Source organism: Bolinopsis microptera, chromosome 5 (genome assembly GCF_026151205.1).
Source record: "Bolinopsis microptera isolate Bmic1 chromosome 5, MBARI_Bmic_1.0, whole genome shotgun sequence".
In the NCBI taxonomy this organism is placed as follows: Eukaryota; Metazoa; Ctenophora; class Tentaculata; order Lobata; family Bolinopsidae; genus Bolinopsis; species Bolinopsis microptera.
The window spans coordinates 21103285-21123490 of NC_087076.1; the positions used below are offsets into that span (position 1 = coordinate 21103285).

Genomic DNA, 20206 nt, shown 5'->3' on the forward strand with positions numbered 1-20206 from the left:
GGCGAAAATTAAATAGTAAAAATTAATATGCTAGGCCCCAAAAACGAAAATGATATTCATTCACAGTTGAGGGACAAACATGGTTAAATTGCAACCCTAATCAATACGAAAAATATTTAAAAATGCCAGCTACTTTGTAGTGACTGGGAATTTATACCCCGCGTCATATAGCCCCGTGGTACAGAAGCAAAGCTTTCAATAATTCCATCCTGTATCAATAACAAATGGAAAATCACGCAAGAGCAAACAGAATTGCTGATTACTATAACCTCCTAATAGTAATACTCTAATACACTAATGCAATATTTCCTGGATTTATGTATCATAATTATATGTGTATTATATAACTCCATTAGGATACGGTACCACAAAACTTTTAAATTTACCATAAAGACATAGATTCGTTGGTAACCGCACCTTTTAGTCACAGTACTGTGTAGTGTCTAGTGAACAGTGACAAGGCATGTTTAGTCACGGATGAGAATGAGATGTAATACTTATACAGTGCGCCAGTCTCACTTTATGTAGACAAGTTGTTATGTTGACGCATATGAAACAAGTTTCTGTAGAAACTGCGCCTTGCACCTTCATCACTTTCTGTGAATCAAACACAATAGACACAATCAGCGGAAACTGACATAATATTTCCAAAACTTTCGAAATATAAAATATTTATTTTTTCGAAAGTGAGTGCTCTCAAATATAATTTTGTATCGAATCTTATTGTTTTTATGTATACTTTCTTAATATGAAGTTAACTACAGGGCCCCGGCATAAAATTAAAAGGTTTTTGTGCATGTCCATTGTCCCCTTAATTGAAGTGTCACGTGCAAAAAAGAAAAGAGATATATAACGTGTATCTAAATAGCGGTCAAATTGCACTTTCCGGCGACAAGTTGCTATTAGAACTCGTCTTATTGATTTGTTAAAAGTAGAACTATCTAATATCTATAGACGTGGATTATGGTGGGAGGTGGAGCATAAGCAATCAGTTTCCACTATTGATCAATCAAACCCCAGAATTCCTGCCACGGGTCAAAAACATATGCCTCACCTCCCCACCAGAATTCACATCTAATAAGTAGTGATATGATTCTGACTGTTGATTTAAACCATCAAAAGACAAACGGGAAGATTGAAATCGACCGTACGCGATCCCGACAAATCACTTAAAATCACTAGAAGTATAAAGCGCGGTATAAATTGCTTGTCTTATCCTCTTTTCTGCCTGATCTTATATTATGGTCATCAAACTCACCACTTTCCGGGAATATTGTTACTGGTGGTCACTGGTAGTGGTCACCGGTATGAGGGTAATTAACCTCACAATTCCTTTTCCGATTTATCGGACATTAGCACTACCAATTAAAATTTGAGTAATACTGAAACGATTCTTGGAAAAAGGGCAAAGTTCTTGAGACTATTAGGAACTTTCAACTAATTCAGCCTCTTTCCAGGAGCTTCCAAAGCTATCAATTATCCCGTAACGAATAGCCCGCAATTAGGAGCAACAAATGAAGCGTGCTACTTAGTACTTAGTACACCTGTCACTTTGATAAAGTGCTGTCACTCTATAGTGCGGGAAGTGTTGTGAATTGTAGGACAAGACTTGCTAAGTAGAAGAGTGAAGGAAAACATGGATAAAGTTTAAGACGTATCGATATAAAGGTTTGGTTTTTACCAGTTGATCAGCTTGATGCTATGCTAGCTGTAGAATGTATTAATCTAGAGAAACGAACGAAAGATCTGTAGACGAGCAAAACAGCCCAACATATATGAACAAGGGCTTAGCAATGCACCGTTGTATTGGTATGGATAAGTTTTACAGGCACAATGTTCAATGATATTCAATGAGAAAATTTCAATGTGGGGAATTTTATCACTCATTTCATGCATCCTCGCTTAATTAGATCTTTAGCCCTGACGGTACCATGGACATGAATACTTAATCATTCAATAGATGAAACAGGTCGTGCATCCTAAATCGCATTAGAAATATATCAGCGATCAGTTGATAATCCTATAATATTAATTATTTTTGCCGACATATTGGTGTTGCGTTGATAATTTTTGGTCGGTACAACAAATTGCAGGGTACGAACAATAAAAGTACGTTTGAATATGATTGGGTTTAATATCCTGCCAGAGTATGAGTGTACTATACCTCTAATCCACGATCTTGTGCCTGGTATTCAATGACTATAATGTTAATCAGTATAGTCAGATCATAGTGCTATTATATCTTATACACCGATATTATCGTCCTTCGCAGTAAGAGTAAAATTATTTTCAGTTGAACGTCATCCAATTCCAGTTTAGACTGTAGCCTACTTAGTATAAACGCCAAATATCTCTCGTGTTGAAATGCTAGGACGTGAATACAATAGCAATAGTATCGAATAGCAATTATAGTATCAGTTATTGGCTAAACGAGAATCCAATTTAACGGCTACTGTTTAATAAATAAATAACTTTCATAATTTTGACCGTACAGTATGTTTATACTTCATCACAGCAAGACAAATAGTTGCTACTTTGATTCAAAGCCCAGTAAAGGCAAACGGAGTTGCAAAATATGACAGTAACATGTCAAAAGGTGTAGTAGGGTTTGAGAGCTCTGCGAAGTCCCTAATCCTTATTAGGTTCCTGTTTAGGTTCCCCGTTCCTAACCCTTATAACGTCAGCTGGTTAAGTAGTGGGGTTGTAAGTAGTCTGCGAGGATAACGGATTGAAAGTGGTAATAATGCCCCCCCCCCCCCCTAATAATGGCGACAAATACACAAAATACGGATGGAAAATCGCTTTCTCTCGGATTAATGAACGAATTAATTAACTAGAACTGTCAACATTAGACAATTACATAAACGAGTATTTATAATTTGACCAATAATTAATAAATTAACTTCTGCCTACCACTCTGCCATTCCATAATTGACGGTACTTCCATGGCCTAATTTCATCCCAAGGATCACAAAACTGTATCAATAAAACAGCGGTCGCTCTAAAATTTGTTCACACGATAAATTTAAGACCGGAGTTTAACAAGTTTTACTTAAACACTACAGTGCAACTTCATTACATTTCCAGCCGAATAACATTTACTACAATAATTTAGGCAACAGGTAGCTCGTTTTGTCGGGTCTAGGTGTCTAGTCACACTTTGGGAACATAAAACCATAGAATCCACCAAACAGTGTCACTTTGAACTCATAATGCAAATCAATTAGGGAAGTCTTATATCCCAGCCGATGAGAATTTAACTTTCTTTAGTGTCTGCATGTCAAATTGGTGTTCAAGTCCTTCAGTTAGTGCAAAGAAAAACACTACCCAGCCCTAACTATAACAAGTGATCGAATACAGTAAACCTCAACTCTAATATCTTAATATAGTTATTTATAAGCCCTTTACAAATCAGAAAGTCAGCAAATAACTGAGTGACTAGTAACTGAATAACAAATAACTAAGTAACTAAATATACCAGATTTAGAATCCTAAATATCCACATATAACTATGTAACTAGCAGTGCAAGACACACCTCAGTTTAGACAATGACTGATTAATAACAGAGTGACATATTATGTCATAAGCATACATTATACCCCGATAAAATGCAATTATTAAAGAAACGCGGTCATTAAAATGCCAATCATTTTTCCACGTTCATGTCTGGAAAAATAAATGACCAGAATTTTTTTCTAAATTCGATAAAATTACGTAATTCACAAATTTACAACCCTGAGTAAACCACCGGATTATCGATAAAACAAAAAAGATAAAGATATCACCTAAACCGAATGTAACTCCATATTAAAACCTGCAGTCAACAATACAATTAAAATGAGGTTTGCGACCCCGCGTCGATAGTAAGGATCAGGATACATTTTTAACCATCCTAATTCAACTCGATCCATCCGGGTGGCATAAAATTGGGCTTTAATCATCTCCTAACTACGGGTGCTACCACAAGACTGGCGGTCCTGTTAAACTACTCAAACCCCTGAGTGGGTGTGGGAAGATTATTTAATTTATTATTTAATTATTTAATTATTTATTAATTATTTAATTTCCCACTCTTTAGCACGGTTCATCCCCGGTTTTTGGTGTCATCATTTAATCAATGTGTACGATACAAAGCGGGATGGTGTGAATTCCAGGGCTTAACAAGAGTTATGATAATGGACAGATAGAGAATTTAATAATCTGACAAGGGCTTTTTGGAGTGGGTATTACATGAGACTGAAAACAAGATACATTCTGTGGAATTAACGCGTGCGTGTGACCCCAGACTTTCATCTTAGCAGCTCATTAATTTTCTTTATCAAAGGCTATGCTTATATAAGTGTAGAGTCAGCCAACGAATGCTTTATAGCTTCCAAAATCGTGCGATTGCATTATTTCTTGACTATTTTTTCATTGAGCAGACTTAACTATTGAAGTATAGCATACTGTTTTTAGTTTTTATAGTAAGTGAAGCCTCAATGACTATAAGTATAATCAATGATACTTTTATATTTTAATGTTGATAGGGTAAGTTAGTAGCTTAAGAATAAAAATTGATTTTGGTCGGCAAACAAAACTTTGAAAAATGGACGCACTAACTGAAATCTTGAGAGCTTAAAGATTACAAAACAAGTGCTAATACAATGTAAAAACCCAGATTTACCGCGGAGTTTGTGGGAAAGGAAACAGCCGCGGTAAATCGGAGTTTGCGGTAAATCGGGCACAGTAAATCGGGGTTTTACTGTATTAGCAGACAATTTATAAGAAAATGGTCTTTTATTAAAATACCATTGTCTTCGGAGATCATCGGATATAATCTTTTGTAAACCTGTGACTTCCCCAAAAAACCAAGGCGAGGTTGAGGTGTATTGCTTTCGGAATGGCCAACTTGCGTAAGCAAACCCGTTCTACGAATGCAGCAATGACTTATGCTGACTAATGTCACCAGAGAACTGTCTCCTGGACATTTGGTGGAAACTGGACAGATTTAAGTCTTGGATGGCAAGTAAAACTACCAATACTACTAGAGAATAGTAGATTTAGGACATGGTGTTGCAAATGACATGTTCTGCACTGACAGGTTGGTGTAAAGTGCACGAGCAGCTTCTTGACCAGGCTGGTGTAAAGTGTACGACAGGTCTGGCACATTTTGATGTGATTGGAAGAACCAGGTTTTGACTTGCCATGTTACCCGTGGAAATGCAATCTAGACACGAAAGTGAGATCAAATCAGTGCTGTATGGGATGAAATCCTTAGGCTCTGAGCTAAAGATGACTTTAAAATAAATACCCTCTCAAATTAAAATATCTGAATTGTATAGAGTGATGCGACGTCCTAGCTAAAATGGCGTACAAAAAGCAAGCTCAGCCTCAAGACGCGGTAGCTAGGTGAATATGAAGAAGTGTTATTAAGTTCCGTAAATTGACTAAATTGATCCAACGACAAATAACAGTCGGAGATGTTTGAGGTCTGATCTTTTAAATTAAATACCAATGACTAAAAGCCTCAGAAGTAATCCCTCGAATATTCGATATACAAAGGATATGCTAAATAAGATTAGAAATAAAATCGATTTTCCCTTAATCGATTGAAAATAGAAAAAATATCTTATTATTTGAGTATTTGTAAAAGCCGGATTTTAAAAGTTAAAGTTATAAAGCTCACATGTCAGGATTACTTATATTATGTGACTGTGTCGCTACATTCTACAACTATAAGAATGGCCTGCAGTGTGAGGGTTGCTATACTCGGCTATTGTTAACTACTTGGTTAATTTCCTACTATTGATAAATAACTTTCCCCTCGTTACTGCCTACTAACTGTTATTAATTTTGGAAACACGGTGCTTGTGTGAACTTTGTAGTCAGTAACACTCCTTTGACATTCGGCACATTCTTTTGCTACTTTCTAGTACAAAAACATCCTGCAAAAGTTCTTTTACTATTTTATAACAGATAATGGAATTTAATTTATTATACCGATGAAGGTCTTACCATAAGTCTATAAATAACCACCTTTTTTCGAAAATGAAAGGAAACAACTCATCACCCCTGTAGTCGTATTGGCGTACCTTATTCGTTAAAACCGCGAAATTACGGCCCGTGCCACAGGTCATAACTTTGACGTCAAATTTACATGGCCTGTGGCAATCAACTATATTTTAATTTCGGAAAAACGCGTGCTACGCAGCAGCTAACGATAGTTACAAGCTGAAGCACATCGATAACAAACTCAACTTTGGTAATTTCAAATCCATATTTGAATTTTGAACGCAAACTCTCATTTTAACAACTTGCTATAATAAATCCATTAGGAACCTCAAAATAATAAACAAATGACGATAACAAAGTCAAATGTGATTCCGATTCTAAAGTTAATATAAAGTATGGATGATGGAAGAGAAAATTATTTCACATGATGCTACCAGTACCATACAACGACGCTCTTATAGTAATTACTTGTCCACATAAAGTTCAAAATTAAGATTTAGACACTGTATTTAGACTCGCCACCGTCCCACGATTAGGTAAATATAACTTTCCGTTATAGCTGTAGTAGTATGGAATATTTAAGACCTTTAAGGTTAGTTGGTAATTATCTTCTTAACCCATTAGCGACCAATGACCAATGTCCAATGTCCATGATTGTAGACGGGATATAGCTACATTTCAAATGCATCACCAGACTGTGTCCTATGCTTTATATTTACTAGCAGGAACCCGTGATTCTCTAAAGTGGTGTCAAGAAGTCAAGAGACGTTAAGACATTATACAATCTTATTTATCTAATTTGTGATTTTGACACGGCTTGGGGGTCCATTTAAAAAAATACAAAATTGGTCAAGGAATAAATAATTTAGATCCCGAAAAATTTTTTTTCGGGATCTAAATTATTTATTCCTTGGCCAATTTTGTATTCCTCGAACAAGTAGGTACAGTATGCCATCAGCAAAGCAACAACTCTCTAATATAAAACACGGCGGTGGTATGAGACCCAACGTATGAGTACTGACTTTTGCCCCCCCTGTATATATATATATATATATATATATATTAATATATTATATATATCGTCTCGCTTTATATATAGTAAGATTTGACATCTGTATTATCTACAAAAGTAATGACTTAAAAGGATTAAATGTCTAAAATGGGAAACACAGGGTGTGGGTGGTCCACATAATATTGGAATGTTCGTGAACCTCACATGAACCAGCTCGTGTATATTACTACAATGAACAATCTTGGAAAATAAATTTGTATACCCCATAGGTACTTTTCTATCAAATATAACTTAGAATTGATCGTTTCTTCAGTATTTCAATAGCTTATATCAGTAAATATGGCCACGTATCGGTGATAGGACCACTGATACAGGGGGGGGGGGGGGTGCAATGTCAATATGGGCACAGACTTGCCCCCCCCCCCTGTAGGTATGACGAAGATCTGTTAAATTCGACTCATATAATTTTGGCACTGTGGAACATGCTAACAATTTTAAAATTAATTTGACTTCGGGATATACAGAAGACCTACATCATTGAACAGATTAAACGATTCAAAAGTCATGGTCAGACAATGAACAATGGATAAACGGAATATACTGTTATACTCAGATCAAAATACATGTAACATGTTTGTTAAAGACAGATGGTTCTCTATAATTTCACTAAAATAACGAAATTCTATATTTAACGGAAGATAGTGGACCTCTCGAACAATGTGGTATGAGATCAGTAACGTTCGCGTCCTCTAAAATGAAACTTGTACGAAGCTCATATCTCATATTCTGATATTATCATTATCTCATATTATTATTAGATAAGTATCGTCCACTTCTAGGATTGTTCATGACGCCGTCAACATAATTGTGGAAGTTCACGAAGGTGGACACTATATTCGGCGAAATCGCCTTGTTTTAAGTGTCCAATAATATTATATATCGCAATATGGACAGATTACCAAACTGCCACGAAGAAAACGTATTCGACTTCAAATTTTAATTAGAACCACGTCACAAAAGTTACTCTGAAATAGAGCTTGAAAGAATTAAATTTCAATACAACCATTAAGGAAAGGCAGAATTAACGTAGCAGGCCAAAACATTGGCCGTCAGCCATATTATTACGGTGTTATGGTCTGTATTTATCACCTCCAACATTTGGGTTAGGATTATATTTCAGATTAGTGAGTTAGTACACGGCCGATCTTGCGTGTGCAGACTGCAGGGACGTAAAATTATTGAACTCAAAGCTTTAAAGAACATTAATAATAATCAAAGGGAGTGACTGAAAGCATGTTTATAATATAACAGCGAGTGGTAAATATTGTATGTTATATATTGTATATAATACAATAATAAATATTGTATTTATTATTTAATACAGACTTCTTATAACATTAACATGGAAGCTTAGGAAGTTTATCAAGATCAGACTGTTCACAGCACTACTCACTAGTCGAGTCGGTGCTTTTGTACGGTTCCGAGACTTGGACTATGACGAAAGGGCTAGAGAAGATGGTTGATGGTTGCTATACGCGAATGTTAAGCTAATGGCTCTTAACATCAATCAATATCGAGACCATGTCAGCAACCACAGCCTGTACGGTGATCTACCAAAAGTCAGCTCCAAGATAACCCAACGAAGACTCAGACTTGCAGGTCATGCTCACCGACATCCGGAGCCGACACTTAACAAACTGATCCTCTGGAAGCCGAGTCATGGGCATACTAACAGGGGGCGACCTTACTTAACACTATACTAGATAACCTAAAAGTGCAGATACTGGGCTGAAGTCAGTAGATGAGATAGCTAGACTGATGGAGGACAGAAGCTTTGGAGAACTGTTGTCAATGGATCTCGGGAACACTACCCACCTTAAGTCAAGTAATTCAAGTCAGTATAATATGATATAAGAGCTTCTTTCAGCGACCTAACGTCCTTTTTATAATTCATATTCATTAATTCGCCGTTATAAATGATAAAGTACTTTTTATAATTCAGTTATTCTTGTAAAGTAATCGCTTTTAACACAAAAAAGCTAACGACCGAGGATATTTTGGCTCTTCAGCTCAGGCTAAGTGATCGATTTACAAATTTTGCACTATGAGAAAACCATTCTGCTGATTAGTATAGAAAATCGATTTTTTTTCACGACAGTTAGATTTATCACAGCTTCCAATGCTTCACAGCTTGGTATTAGGGGTCGTTCACATATTACGTAATCACTTTTTGGACAATTTTTACCCCCCCCCCCCCCCCCCCGTCCGTAATCAGTTTTACACATAGCTATTATGTCAAAATTACAGTAGCGTAATCATTTGGAAATCCCCTCCCCCCTCGGCTGATTATGTAATAAGTGAACGTCCCCATATTACCAATTAGCTGCGCAAAGATCTAAATCTTGATAGAAACCTAATATAAAGTGAACAGATGTTTTCCAGATTTCACAAGATTCACAAATTCAAGTAACAGTTACAAACACGACACGATAAGATGATGTAATTTTAAAACTCAGACGAAGCAAACGACTCACGACAAAAATTCAGATTTTACATTAGTACAACATGAAAATACATGCAAAATGTTTTATTCGACACGAAGTTCCTAAATTCCATAGTATCTGCTTACCAAAGTGCCAAGCATTATGGAAAGTGTCTCTCTGTAGTACTCCCCATTCGAACTTAGTCAGATCTTAAAAATCCCCCTGATACGCTAAAGTACTAAAGTAAGCTAGTACGTGATTACTGACTCTGTTTGCTTAAAATATAAGCCGTCAAGAGTTATTTCATTCATACATCTCCCAAACATCTTTTAAAAATTAAGTGTTTAAAAACAAAAGAAGTTGAAGTTATTTTTCCAAGAATTCATAGATTTTATCACCTTAGTTTTAATGTCCTCTTGGAAGTTTAATAGTACATGAGACTAATTAAATATACAAAATCCATATGTAAGTATGTAAGATCCACAGTTTAATATAACTTTGTCTTTAGTCATGTTTGCAGCCACCCATGTAACTTAAACTATATAGACAGTTGCATCATACACCAATATTCTAGTCCGTTTTTCGGATTCAGCATAGAAAAATACGTCGATAGATGCAACTTTCATATACTCGGGGGCCTTGTGTAAAACACTTAACAATCCTTGGTTTCGTGGTACCATGTCCAATAACTGAATGAAGAGTGGGTTATTTGATTCACGTTATTACACTAAAACTATATTACTTGGACACTGGACAGTGGTTATATTGGCAATCTCATGGAACTTTCATGAGGTTTTGCTAAAAAGAGTATTATCGAATTGCTAATTAGGGCCGGGACGGTTGGCTGCATCCATCAGTTTCCTCTGTGATGAACATGGAGCTGGTGCATCAATATCTGCTCTTCTGCTGAACTCAGAAACTAATCGTCTTCCTCCGCTTTCAAGGATATCTATCTTCTGAAATAACATCACTTCTAGTACAAAAAGGTACAAAACCAATTACTCGATAACTTATAAAGTATCATCAAACCCCTCCCCTAGTGGATGATGCATTGTCCTAACGACTAGCTAGTAGCTAGTCGTTAGTTTATAAGAGAGTCTATATACTCTAGTCATTAGTCTATGGATATAGATTGCAGTGAACGGTAGTCTGTGAACAGTGTGTGGAACATTCCAGTGAGTCCCCAGATGCGGTAAGGCATGACGTTACCATGTTGACGTAACCATGACGTAACCATGGTAAAAGTAACCATGTTGACGTAACCATGGTGAAGTAACTATTTTAACGTATTACGTAACATTACAATTCACTTAGTGTGTTATTTGAAGTCGAATAATGACCATCGGCAATTGAATTCTCTGGTTAAATTAGAATATATTTTATTAAAGACAATGAGCATTGGAATTACATGAGGAGTGCAGGATCAGGATTCCTTTGTTATAGTAAAGCTGTACTATAGGTTCTTATTTGTGAAATATTGGGCAATAGTTTTAATATGAATTGAATTCCTTGATAATGTAGAATATACTCACAGTAATTTTGAATAACAACAATGGTGGTTGCACGTGAGTCTGTTGTTATAGTAACACTAACTGCACTCTACAATCTCGTTAATGGAATGTGGAGAATTAAATAAACGCGATCATAATAATGCAATTTAATTAAAGTTTTGAATGAACGGAATTTAGAATTATAGTCATCAGTGCACTGCAGGAATCTAACGTTAGATTTTTAATTAACTTAAGTTTTAAGGTACCATAATAAAGGGCTAAATATAGGTCTAAATGTAGAGCTAAAGATAGGATTGAAACGCTAAATAATAAATATAGCCGCTGTATTCTTTACTTAAGATAGGATTAAAACGCTAAATAATAAATATAGCTGCTGTATTCTTTATTTAAAATAACATGCCGAGCAGCGTATTAAAATATACCACATGTTACTTAAACGGCACTTTAGCCATTACTGTTGACGGCTCATGACCAGAAGATGACTGATGAGGTCTTGTTGATCGACCAGATCACGATGAAGAAATCCCAAGTCATTACCTGGACATATGTTAACGTACCGTTCTCCTTTCACGCCAGCACAAGGTCGGAAGAGTGATCTTGATTTCTCGAATGAGTGTTGACAGGAGAACATGTGTCCCGAACAGTTTCGTGACGAGGCGTACAGTTTACATGACCTCCCCTGATAATGGCGTTCCCGTGATTAAAACGTTTGTTGAAGGCTGATGGACACCTGGGGCATCTCTTTATAAGCTGGTGGTTAGGAAAAAATCTTCAGTTGAGAGTGTTTTCATTGTCCTTATTAAACTTCCACAAAACATTAATTGAGTTAAAGTCAACGATGACTTGGTTTGCGCTTACTTTGGCAACTAGCTTTGTCTTTACGATAGGGGCGTTTCGATGTCAGTACGAAGAAGACCTTGATGCCACAACTAACAAGACGGAACTTCTCATAAAGCCACAGAAAAGTTTGGACGGTAAATTCCTATGGGTCACGAGTATGAACATTTTCTTTTTTGGAAACATTGAGAGAAAGTTCAACGCCAAGCTCCAAGCTGGGTTATACGATGATGAGACTGGAGCTTTGGTGTACAAAGTCATCATCAACTGCCAGGACGGGGGGACTTGGAAGACGGTTTACGACAAAAACGGTAACGGAAACTTTAAGAAATGGAAGAAAGGGAAACTAGAAGAAGGGTGCCCAAAGGGAGAATTTGACCTGGTTGCTAGGGTAGGATGTCCTGATCGGCCGGATGAGCAGGAGGAAATAGACCTTCTACCGTGCTCTAAGATGGCTTACTTTGTCTTTAACGGACAAGTTCTTGAAGACAACCTCCAGAAACTTAACCGGTATGGGTCAGAACACATGGAGCCCCTCCCAGTTTTCATCAGACCCGGGAAGCTGGTTAAGGCTCAGGTTTTGAAAGAGGGAGCTACGTTTACCCGACAAGCGTACGGAAAATGCTTTGATTTCCCAGCAAAGTTCCACAACAACTGCACAGCGGCACTTTATTGGTTGCGAAGCAGAAGTGATAGCCCCCATGGACTGTCCGACATGGGGCTGTGGAGCATGGGGCACGGTGTAGAGTGTGTCGCCACCGACACGGCAGATCCAGACCACAAGCTATTCAAGACGCTCCAGACAAAGATTGTTCCAGACGGCAGTGCCATTTTCGAAGGTAGAGCGTTCGACACGTGTTGCTGTTCCTATCTGGACGGATATGTGATTACTGAAGAGGGGTCATGTCTCAACAACTTAGATGACGAGAAGAACTGCAACATGAGCCCTCGACCCGGATTTGATGATATGAACGATGAGAGGTGTAACAGATTCAAAGCTTTTTATGCTATTAGGTAAGCAAAGCTTTTACGTGGCATGACATCGGTTGTTAATTTTTGATATTTTGAAATTCAATGTATTTACTGGTTGTACTTGTACTATAATAATGAATTACCAAGAATTTCGCCGCGGTTAAACCACGCACGATCAATTTTCCCTACGATGTACTTGTATACCTTTAATTCTTTTGAGTGAAAGGTGTGACTGGAAAAAATTGCAACATATTTACATACTATGTTATTTATAAATGAATGGGATTCGTGCATGGTAAAAATCGACGATTTATTTGACCAATGTAGCGCCGCACATCAACAATAAATGGATCTAGAAAATTGCAGAAAATAACTTTGCGAAGGAGGAATTTCACTGTAATTAATTAACACATGGCTAGCGTCGCGCGCAGTATAACATACGCTTCCTATACACATAATTATAGGGGAGTGGTCTATATTGCGAAGGAGCAGACTTTTGTCATCACTGCAGGTCCATCGGGCCACCTCATATATCCAAACCCGACTACTCATTCCCTACGATCTTTTTGCCTTCGGCAAGAGTAGGGAAAAAAATTCACAAGTTTTATTAATTTTCATATTTTTTTCTTTATTATTGATAGCAGCCCTTGCTATGTTTGTGACGTGTTTTTGACGTGTTTGTGACGTGTTGGTTACGTATTTATGACGTGTTGGTTACGTGTTTGTGACGTGTTTGTGACGTGTTGGTAACGTGTTAGTGACGTGTTTGTGACGTGTTGGTTACGTGTTTGTGACGTGTTTGTTACGTGTTGGTAACGTGTAGGTGACGTGTTGGTTACGTTTTGATTACGTTTTGGTTACGTGTTTGTGACGTGTTGGTGACGTGTTGGTTACGTGTTTGTGACGTGTTTGTGAAGTTTTGGTTATGTGTTTGTGACGTGTTGGTGACGTGTTGGTTACGTTTTGGTTACGTGTTTGTGACGTGTTGGTTACGTGTTTGTGACGTGTTTGTGACGTGTTTGTGACGTGTTTGTGACGTGTTGGTTATGGGTCTGTGACGTGTTTGTGACGTGTTTGTGACGTGTTTATGACGTGTTTGTGACGTGTTGGTTACGTGTTTATGACGTGTTGGTTACGTGTTTGTTACGTGTTTGTGACGTGTTGGTTACGTGTTTGTGACGTGTTTGTGACGTGTTGGTAACGTGTTAGTGACGTGTTTGTGACGTGTTGGTTACGTGTTTGTGACGTGTTTGTTACGTGTTGGTAACGTGTTGGTGACGTGTTGGTTACGTTTTGGTTACGTTTTGGTTACGTGTTTGTGACGTGTTGGTGACGTGTTGGTTACGTGTTGGTTACGTGTTTGTGACGTGTCTGTGAAGTTTTGGTTACGTGTTTGTGACGTGTTGGTGACGTGTTGGTTACGTTTTGGTTACGTGTTTGTGACGTGTTGGTTACGTGTTTGTGACGTGTTTGTGACGTGTTTGTAACGTGTTTGTGACATGTTTGTGACGTGTTTGTGACGTGTTGGTTACGGGTCTGTGACGTGTTTGTGACGTGTTTGTGACGTGTTTGTGACGTGTTAGTTACGTGTTTGTGACGTGTTTGTGACGTGTTAGTTACGTGTTTGTGACGTGTTTGTGACGTGTTGGTTACGTGTTTGTGACGTGTTAGTTACGTGTTTGTGACGTGTTTGTGACGTGTTGGCAACGTGTTGGTTACGTGTTTGTCTCAGACCCTCTTACACAATCTGAAGATTTTGTCGCGATTTTAATACACACAAATGGAACTCCGTGAACCATAAACTAATTCTTATGTGACCTCCCATGAACTCCATTTTGCGTTTAGGTCCTATTAAAATACGGGAATAATTCTTTCTTTTTTTCTTTGTAGAAAAACCTTTTGCTTCGAATTATAAAGTTGTTGGCATAGATGACGACATTTTAATTGCATAAAGTAAATTGGGCTAAAGTAGTGGATGACCTTGCTGTACGGCAAGTTAAACAAGGATCTGAAACTGCTAGGTTCCGTACAGACTCAACTCTGCACCCGTGTCAATATGTTCATTATATGCAAGCCTCTTGATTTATAATATCTGAAATGGTAATTTTACTTTTATGACTCAATGAACTGCTATATGTTGTATGTTAGCTAAAAAACCTTCAACTTGAGTATAAAAAGTAATCAATAATGATTTGATCAAAATTATCAATTATGAAAACGAAAAGAATTGTCAAATGGTGCAAAGAATCAAAATATGATGCATAAATTACTTTAGTTTATTCAGTATTTCTGTTAAGGGTCGATGATTTCAAACTTAAAAATGGGTACAATCAATTATCAATTATCACAAATGTTTAATAATTCTTCTTGGAATAAGAATGATTATATTCTGAGGGTCTCCAGTCTCGTTCAGTTCATTGAGTGTTTTAATGTTAGAATCATGGCCAAGCTCCTCATATTTAAATGAAACGATTGGTCATGATAATTCTCAACGCAAATTAATATTGTTCCAATACGACAGTTCAGTTCTAAAATATCCCTCGAAATAAACATAACGATAAAAAATAAAAGGTCACTCCCATAAATATAATAATCTTAAAAATAAAATCAATTCCGACGACCTCCGACAACGATATCAATCTTCAATTTTCAGCCAAGATATTTGATTAGATTTCTTTTTCTTCGCATTTTAATGTGTCATCTGGGGAATTTAGTAGATAATAAGTTATTTGAATTAGAGTAAAATTTTAGATTAGCAAATAAACACTTATAACTGGCAGGTCTAAATGCAAGGAGATGTAACTAACATCGAACAGCTTAGTAGATTAAAAGTTATTATAGGTTAATAAGTTTAAATTGTTTATTGAGATTGGATATAGATCACAAATTCTAAACACGGATTATGAAAAAGGATACAAAATGGTTAAGCTCAAGAGTACAAAGAACTGAAACTGAAAGCTTAATTCTGAAACTACACTTACCACTCTGGTTTTGGATACGAGTTGTATGGGGACATCTCTTGACTACAAAAGATAGTAGGAGTGTTGATAAGGCTGCCAGTAGAGCAGCAGTGCCCGGTATTACAGACATCGTGTACCTGGTGTAGTGGTTACCATGGTTACCATGGTTACCATGAGTGATGAGCACTAAACTCTTGTAGAATTTGAGGAATTGTACCGGTAAAATGGTAAATTTTATTCGTGGAAGAGTCAAACTGCCGTTTTACAATAACACCGTTTCTCTTTCTTATACCAAAATTATTTGATATCTATACCTGTAGTATTCAGCACCGTTTGACGAGCAGGGTCCCAAATCAGGATTACACTTTTCTGGATGAAAGTGTTGTATCAGAGCTATTAGTATACCACTCGATAGTTTATCCACCAGGGACATTGATCCGTACACAAATGCTGCTGTGTCCTGGTAAAAGTCACGTGATCATAGGAACAGGTATGTAAATAACTGTTGCTGATTGAAGAACGACATGAAAATGGCTTCAGAATTTGCCTCCATGATCTTCTTAAAAGAAGAGGCCCTAAAGGGAATTTTAGGCCATATGCTCGCCAAGTGTAAGAACTCTTATAGTTTTCATAGTTACTTAATGCTGAGAGGTTTCATTAGAGTAATAATCGAAATTTAAGGTTTCTACACCTTAATTCAACGTGCCAAGACTTTGACGACAGGATACTTTGAAGCTTAATATTATATTGGACATTTTTATCTTGATGCTACTAGGTACTATTAAACCCTAAAATACTGTTGAACTTGCGTTTTTAGATTGAAGTGAAGACTGAAAGTGAGGCATTACTTTACAACTTTAACATTGTGGGTAATCTTAATAAGGGGTCTCACCGTGTGACCACCGATAAGATCTGCTGTCATACTGAGAGATAAGATCAACATGATACTGCATCCCACCCCAATACACGCTGTCGCTCCGTAAGTTGGGTTAGGATCATCCTTCGACTGAAACCAGTTTACAGTTCAAACCAATGAAACAGCGATCTTATGACGCATCAGTTCACATAAATCCCAACAACTAAGGCACTGCCGTCTGCGTTGATGACAGGTTGAACACATTAACAACTCACCTGGAAATAGAACCAGAAAGAACTGCCCACGACAAGAGTAGCTCCGCAAATATAAGCCACTCTTTTTCCTGACAACTTTGTCAGAGGTCGTGTCAAGAAGCTCCCGATCACACTACAAATAAGCATTACTAACGGGTAGTAAGCTATACTTTCTTTATTGAGAGATAAGGTGGAGATGAGGTAAAGAGGGAGATAAACTTGGGGTACGTTAATTGCTATCCGAGTAAACATGTACATCAGTCCAACCTGGGGATAAATTTCTTGATATTATTCGGTAGCGGGTAGTGGTAATCAAAAATTTAATATTGTAGAATCTGTTTCATGCTCGTATGCAGACCTTAACTAAGTTCAACTTTTATACTCCACTGGGGTTAAAGCACAGCGCTTCAATGCTCTATCTTTTAGTGGTCACCATTACCATGACAGCCCCCTACCAGAATTTAAACAAAAGGACATCATGAATCAAGAACAGAGAGTTTTTACACCCTCAATTAATTTTAGCGACCGTCCGGCTTCAATCGATATTATTTATTCACTTGAACTCTATACTTCTATATAATCGCAAAGCAGTATTGATTATAATCATTTGGTCAGCTTACCAGATAAAATCGCTTCAACTCCAACCAATTTTTTATTGTAAACTGTTCTTGCTCGGTTTCAATTTTGACGTCCGTGAGGCCAACTTCGATTTGATCCCCTACTAGTGCTTGAGACTTTTCCAGCTCGACGTATTCACTCGACTCGCTAACCAAGACGTGAAAGACTAAGGAAAATAGTAAACCCACACCAATCACTATCATGCTTAGGTACTGAAAATAAATAATGGTTAGTCCAGACTCCAGTCATCAAGGAAAAATTGTAAATCAAGAATTTACAAATCTTAGATCCTGATTACCATTACATTGTGTAATGTGTAATGAAGGATGAAAAAAACGACAGAATGGAGAAAAAATGGAGTGACGAACAACGAACAAAAATTAACAAACCGAAAAAGCTCTTTCATCTCCAGGACCCAGAGCATCCACCTTAGATCCAGCTAAGTGCAGTAGAAGCCCCATTAGTAGATACACTACTATTCCACAAACGAATGTAAGACCTGAGCTACAGTTAAAAATCAGTGAGGTACTGGAATAAAACAGATCCTAAAGATCGTTGAAGATAACTAGTAGACTAAAATGATCGGTTAGGTTAGTCGCTTTAAATCGTGAAGATAGTCAAGGTAAACCTTCCGTAATAGTGAATCTAAATTTGAATTGACACGATTAATGTATGCTGTAGTGGAATATGTACACTAACCGGATGGAATTAAGGAACACAATTTTCTTCTTACAAACTGTTAGTACAGGAATTAGGGACAGGTGTGAGATCTGTGTACTCGCCCATCCGATTTGGAACAGAACTATAAAAGCTCTGCGGAGATAGACAATAATGTTACTGTTGTATTCTTTTAGTTGTATGGTCAAACTTGAATTTAATTTTTAAGGATCTGAATTTTAATTATCTTTTAGCAGGAAGGGGTAAGGTCAAGTGATCATTAAATATTTAAATGTAATCACCCGTAATAGAGCTGTTGTATCTGGGAAGAGCTTTCTTCACAACCAAAGCATTTGTGGAACATAAAAGCGAAGGATATGATAACAGTAAAGGTTCCTAGAGCGTGCCACGTCTTACGTTTTCCATATCTTTCAATACCGAACTTATCCATAGTAATACCAACCAAGGGCGTGACCAGACCGTCTGCAACCTGATGAAAATAAATTCCATAGATTAAGTTATGTTTACATCATCTATAGATTTTCCATCAGTGCAAGGCTGGCCGCAAATTCCAATCATCGAAGAATATTCATATATATCAACATTGCTTAAAGTTTTAAAAATCTACGTACTGGAACCGAAACAAAATTGTTATCGGCTGGCATACCTGTCCAACTAGCATGAGAATCCCAGCAAAACTTTCCGATTGTTGCTTGACTTCTGTCAGGTAGATTATAAGATATGTGAACCAGCATGCTGAGCAGAGATCGTTCAAAATGTGACCAGCTGAATATCTGTGATGAAACATTGAGAATTTGAAAATATGGCCAGAGTTTAAGAGGTGATTGGAGGGCGGAGATTTAATTGTATGTCTTGTATCCACAACTCTGAAGAATATCAATCGCATATTTAGCATATCTTGAAATACTCACCCAAACGTTTGAGTGGCTGTAATTTGTTTCCTTGCGTAGGAAACAGTTCTTCTCAGCTGCTTCGGGGACGATGGGGCTGGGAGTGCTTCTCGTGGGGCCATGAGTTTAACTACATGTAGTTAAACTGTAGTATACAATCAACTGAATAACGATGTTAACAAATGTGAAAACAGTTTCACTTCAAATTGACAAAAAAGTTAATAAAGACAATATAAAGTGTCAGATTCTGAACTATATATGGATACTTCTCAAACTAATACTATGGATCATATTCATACTTTGTTCGTAAAACTAGGAGCTAGGTTACAACTGTCGTTTTGAAATCTGACATGACGAACAGATCATTATCAGAAAGTAGTTATAATATAATACTACTAGTGTTACCCGTGCCTTCGGGTTACGGGTTACGGGTTACGCGGGTTTTTATAACAATACTAATATGTAATGGATACTTCTCGAACTATTGATCAAACTTGATATTTTCCTTTCGACTCAATGTCAGATTCTGAGCGTGACTTTATGATTCACCTCACATTTTGAGAAAGTCGTAGGGATCATCGTTTAAGTTTAACTATATATGGATACTTCTCAAACTAATACTATTGATCATACTTTGTTCGTAAAACTAGGAGCTAGGTTACAACTGTCGTTTTGAAATCTGACATGACGAATCAGGTCATTATCAGAAACTCCAATTATTTTCTAGTTATAATATAGTATTACTAGTACTAGTGCTTTAGTGTAACCCGTGCCTATTCGGCCGGGATTTCACTATTGCAGTTGAATTGCAAAAGTATAAAATTAAATGGTGCAAAAGCATGAACTCGCCCAGTCGAAACCAGCTGCATTATATAGGCTATATATATTAAATTCTGAGCGCCCAACACGTATCCAATAGTAATACTTAATAGGCAATATTGCAGCTTCTACGTCTACTGCCAAATTACCTAATTATATACCAGAGCTGTAATTAGAGAATTTAGGGGAGCTGTAAATAGTGTGAGGGAGAGAGTGTGAGAAAATGTGAGACACTTTACTTTTAGTACCACGTTTGGAGCACTAAACCATTAATTAAACCACTTACCGCCGGCCGATTTAGAAAAGCTTTGCTTATCGGCTTCG

At 37.1% G+C, this 20206-nt stretch overlaps 2 protein-coding genes across 2 annotated transcripts; one reads left to right on the top strand and one right to left on the bottom strand.

The window, feature by feature from the left end:
* Positions 1 to 11804: 11804 nt before the first annotated feature.
* LOC134814711 (uncharacterized) lies at positions 11805 to 12853 on the top strand. The gene has a single exon (XM_063822893.1). The coding sequence runs from the start codon at positions 11837 to 11839 to the stop codon at positions 12851 to 12853; it is 1017 nt and encodes a 338-aa protein (XP_063678963.1). The 5' UTR covers positions 11805 to 11836.
* Positions 12854 to 14960: 2107 nt separating this feature from the next.
* Positions 14961 to 19210, bottom strand: LOC134814966 (major facilitator superfamily domain-containing protein 12-like). Its single transcript, XM_063823355.1, has 11 exons — positions 19085 to 19210; positions 18820 to 18946; positions 18455 to 18642; positions 18195 to 18308; positions 17885 to 17999; positions 17498 to 17707; positions 16899 to 17144; positions 16660 to 16773; positions 16082 to 16227; positions 15789 to 15904; positions 14961 to 15508 (listed from the first exon to the last, which is right to left on the bottom strand). Exons 1-11 carry the CDS (start codon positions 19183 to 19185, stop codon positions 15474 to 15476), a joined length of 1512 nt encoding a protein of 503 aa, XP_063679425.1. The 5' UTR covers positions 19186 to 19210; the 3' UTR covers positions 14961 to 15473.
* Between the last annotated feature and the right edge of the window lie 996 nt (positions 19211 to 20206).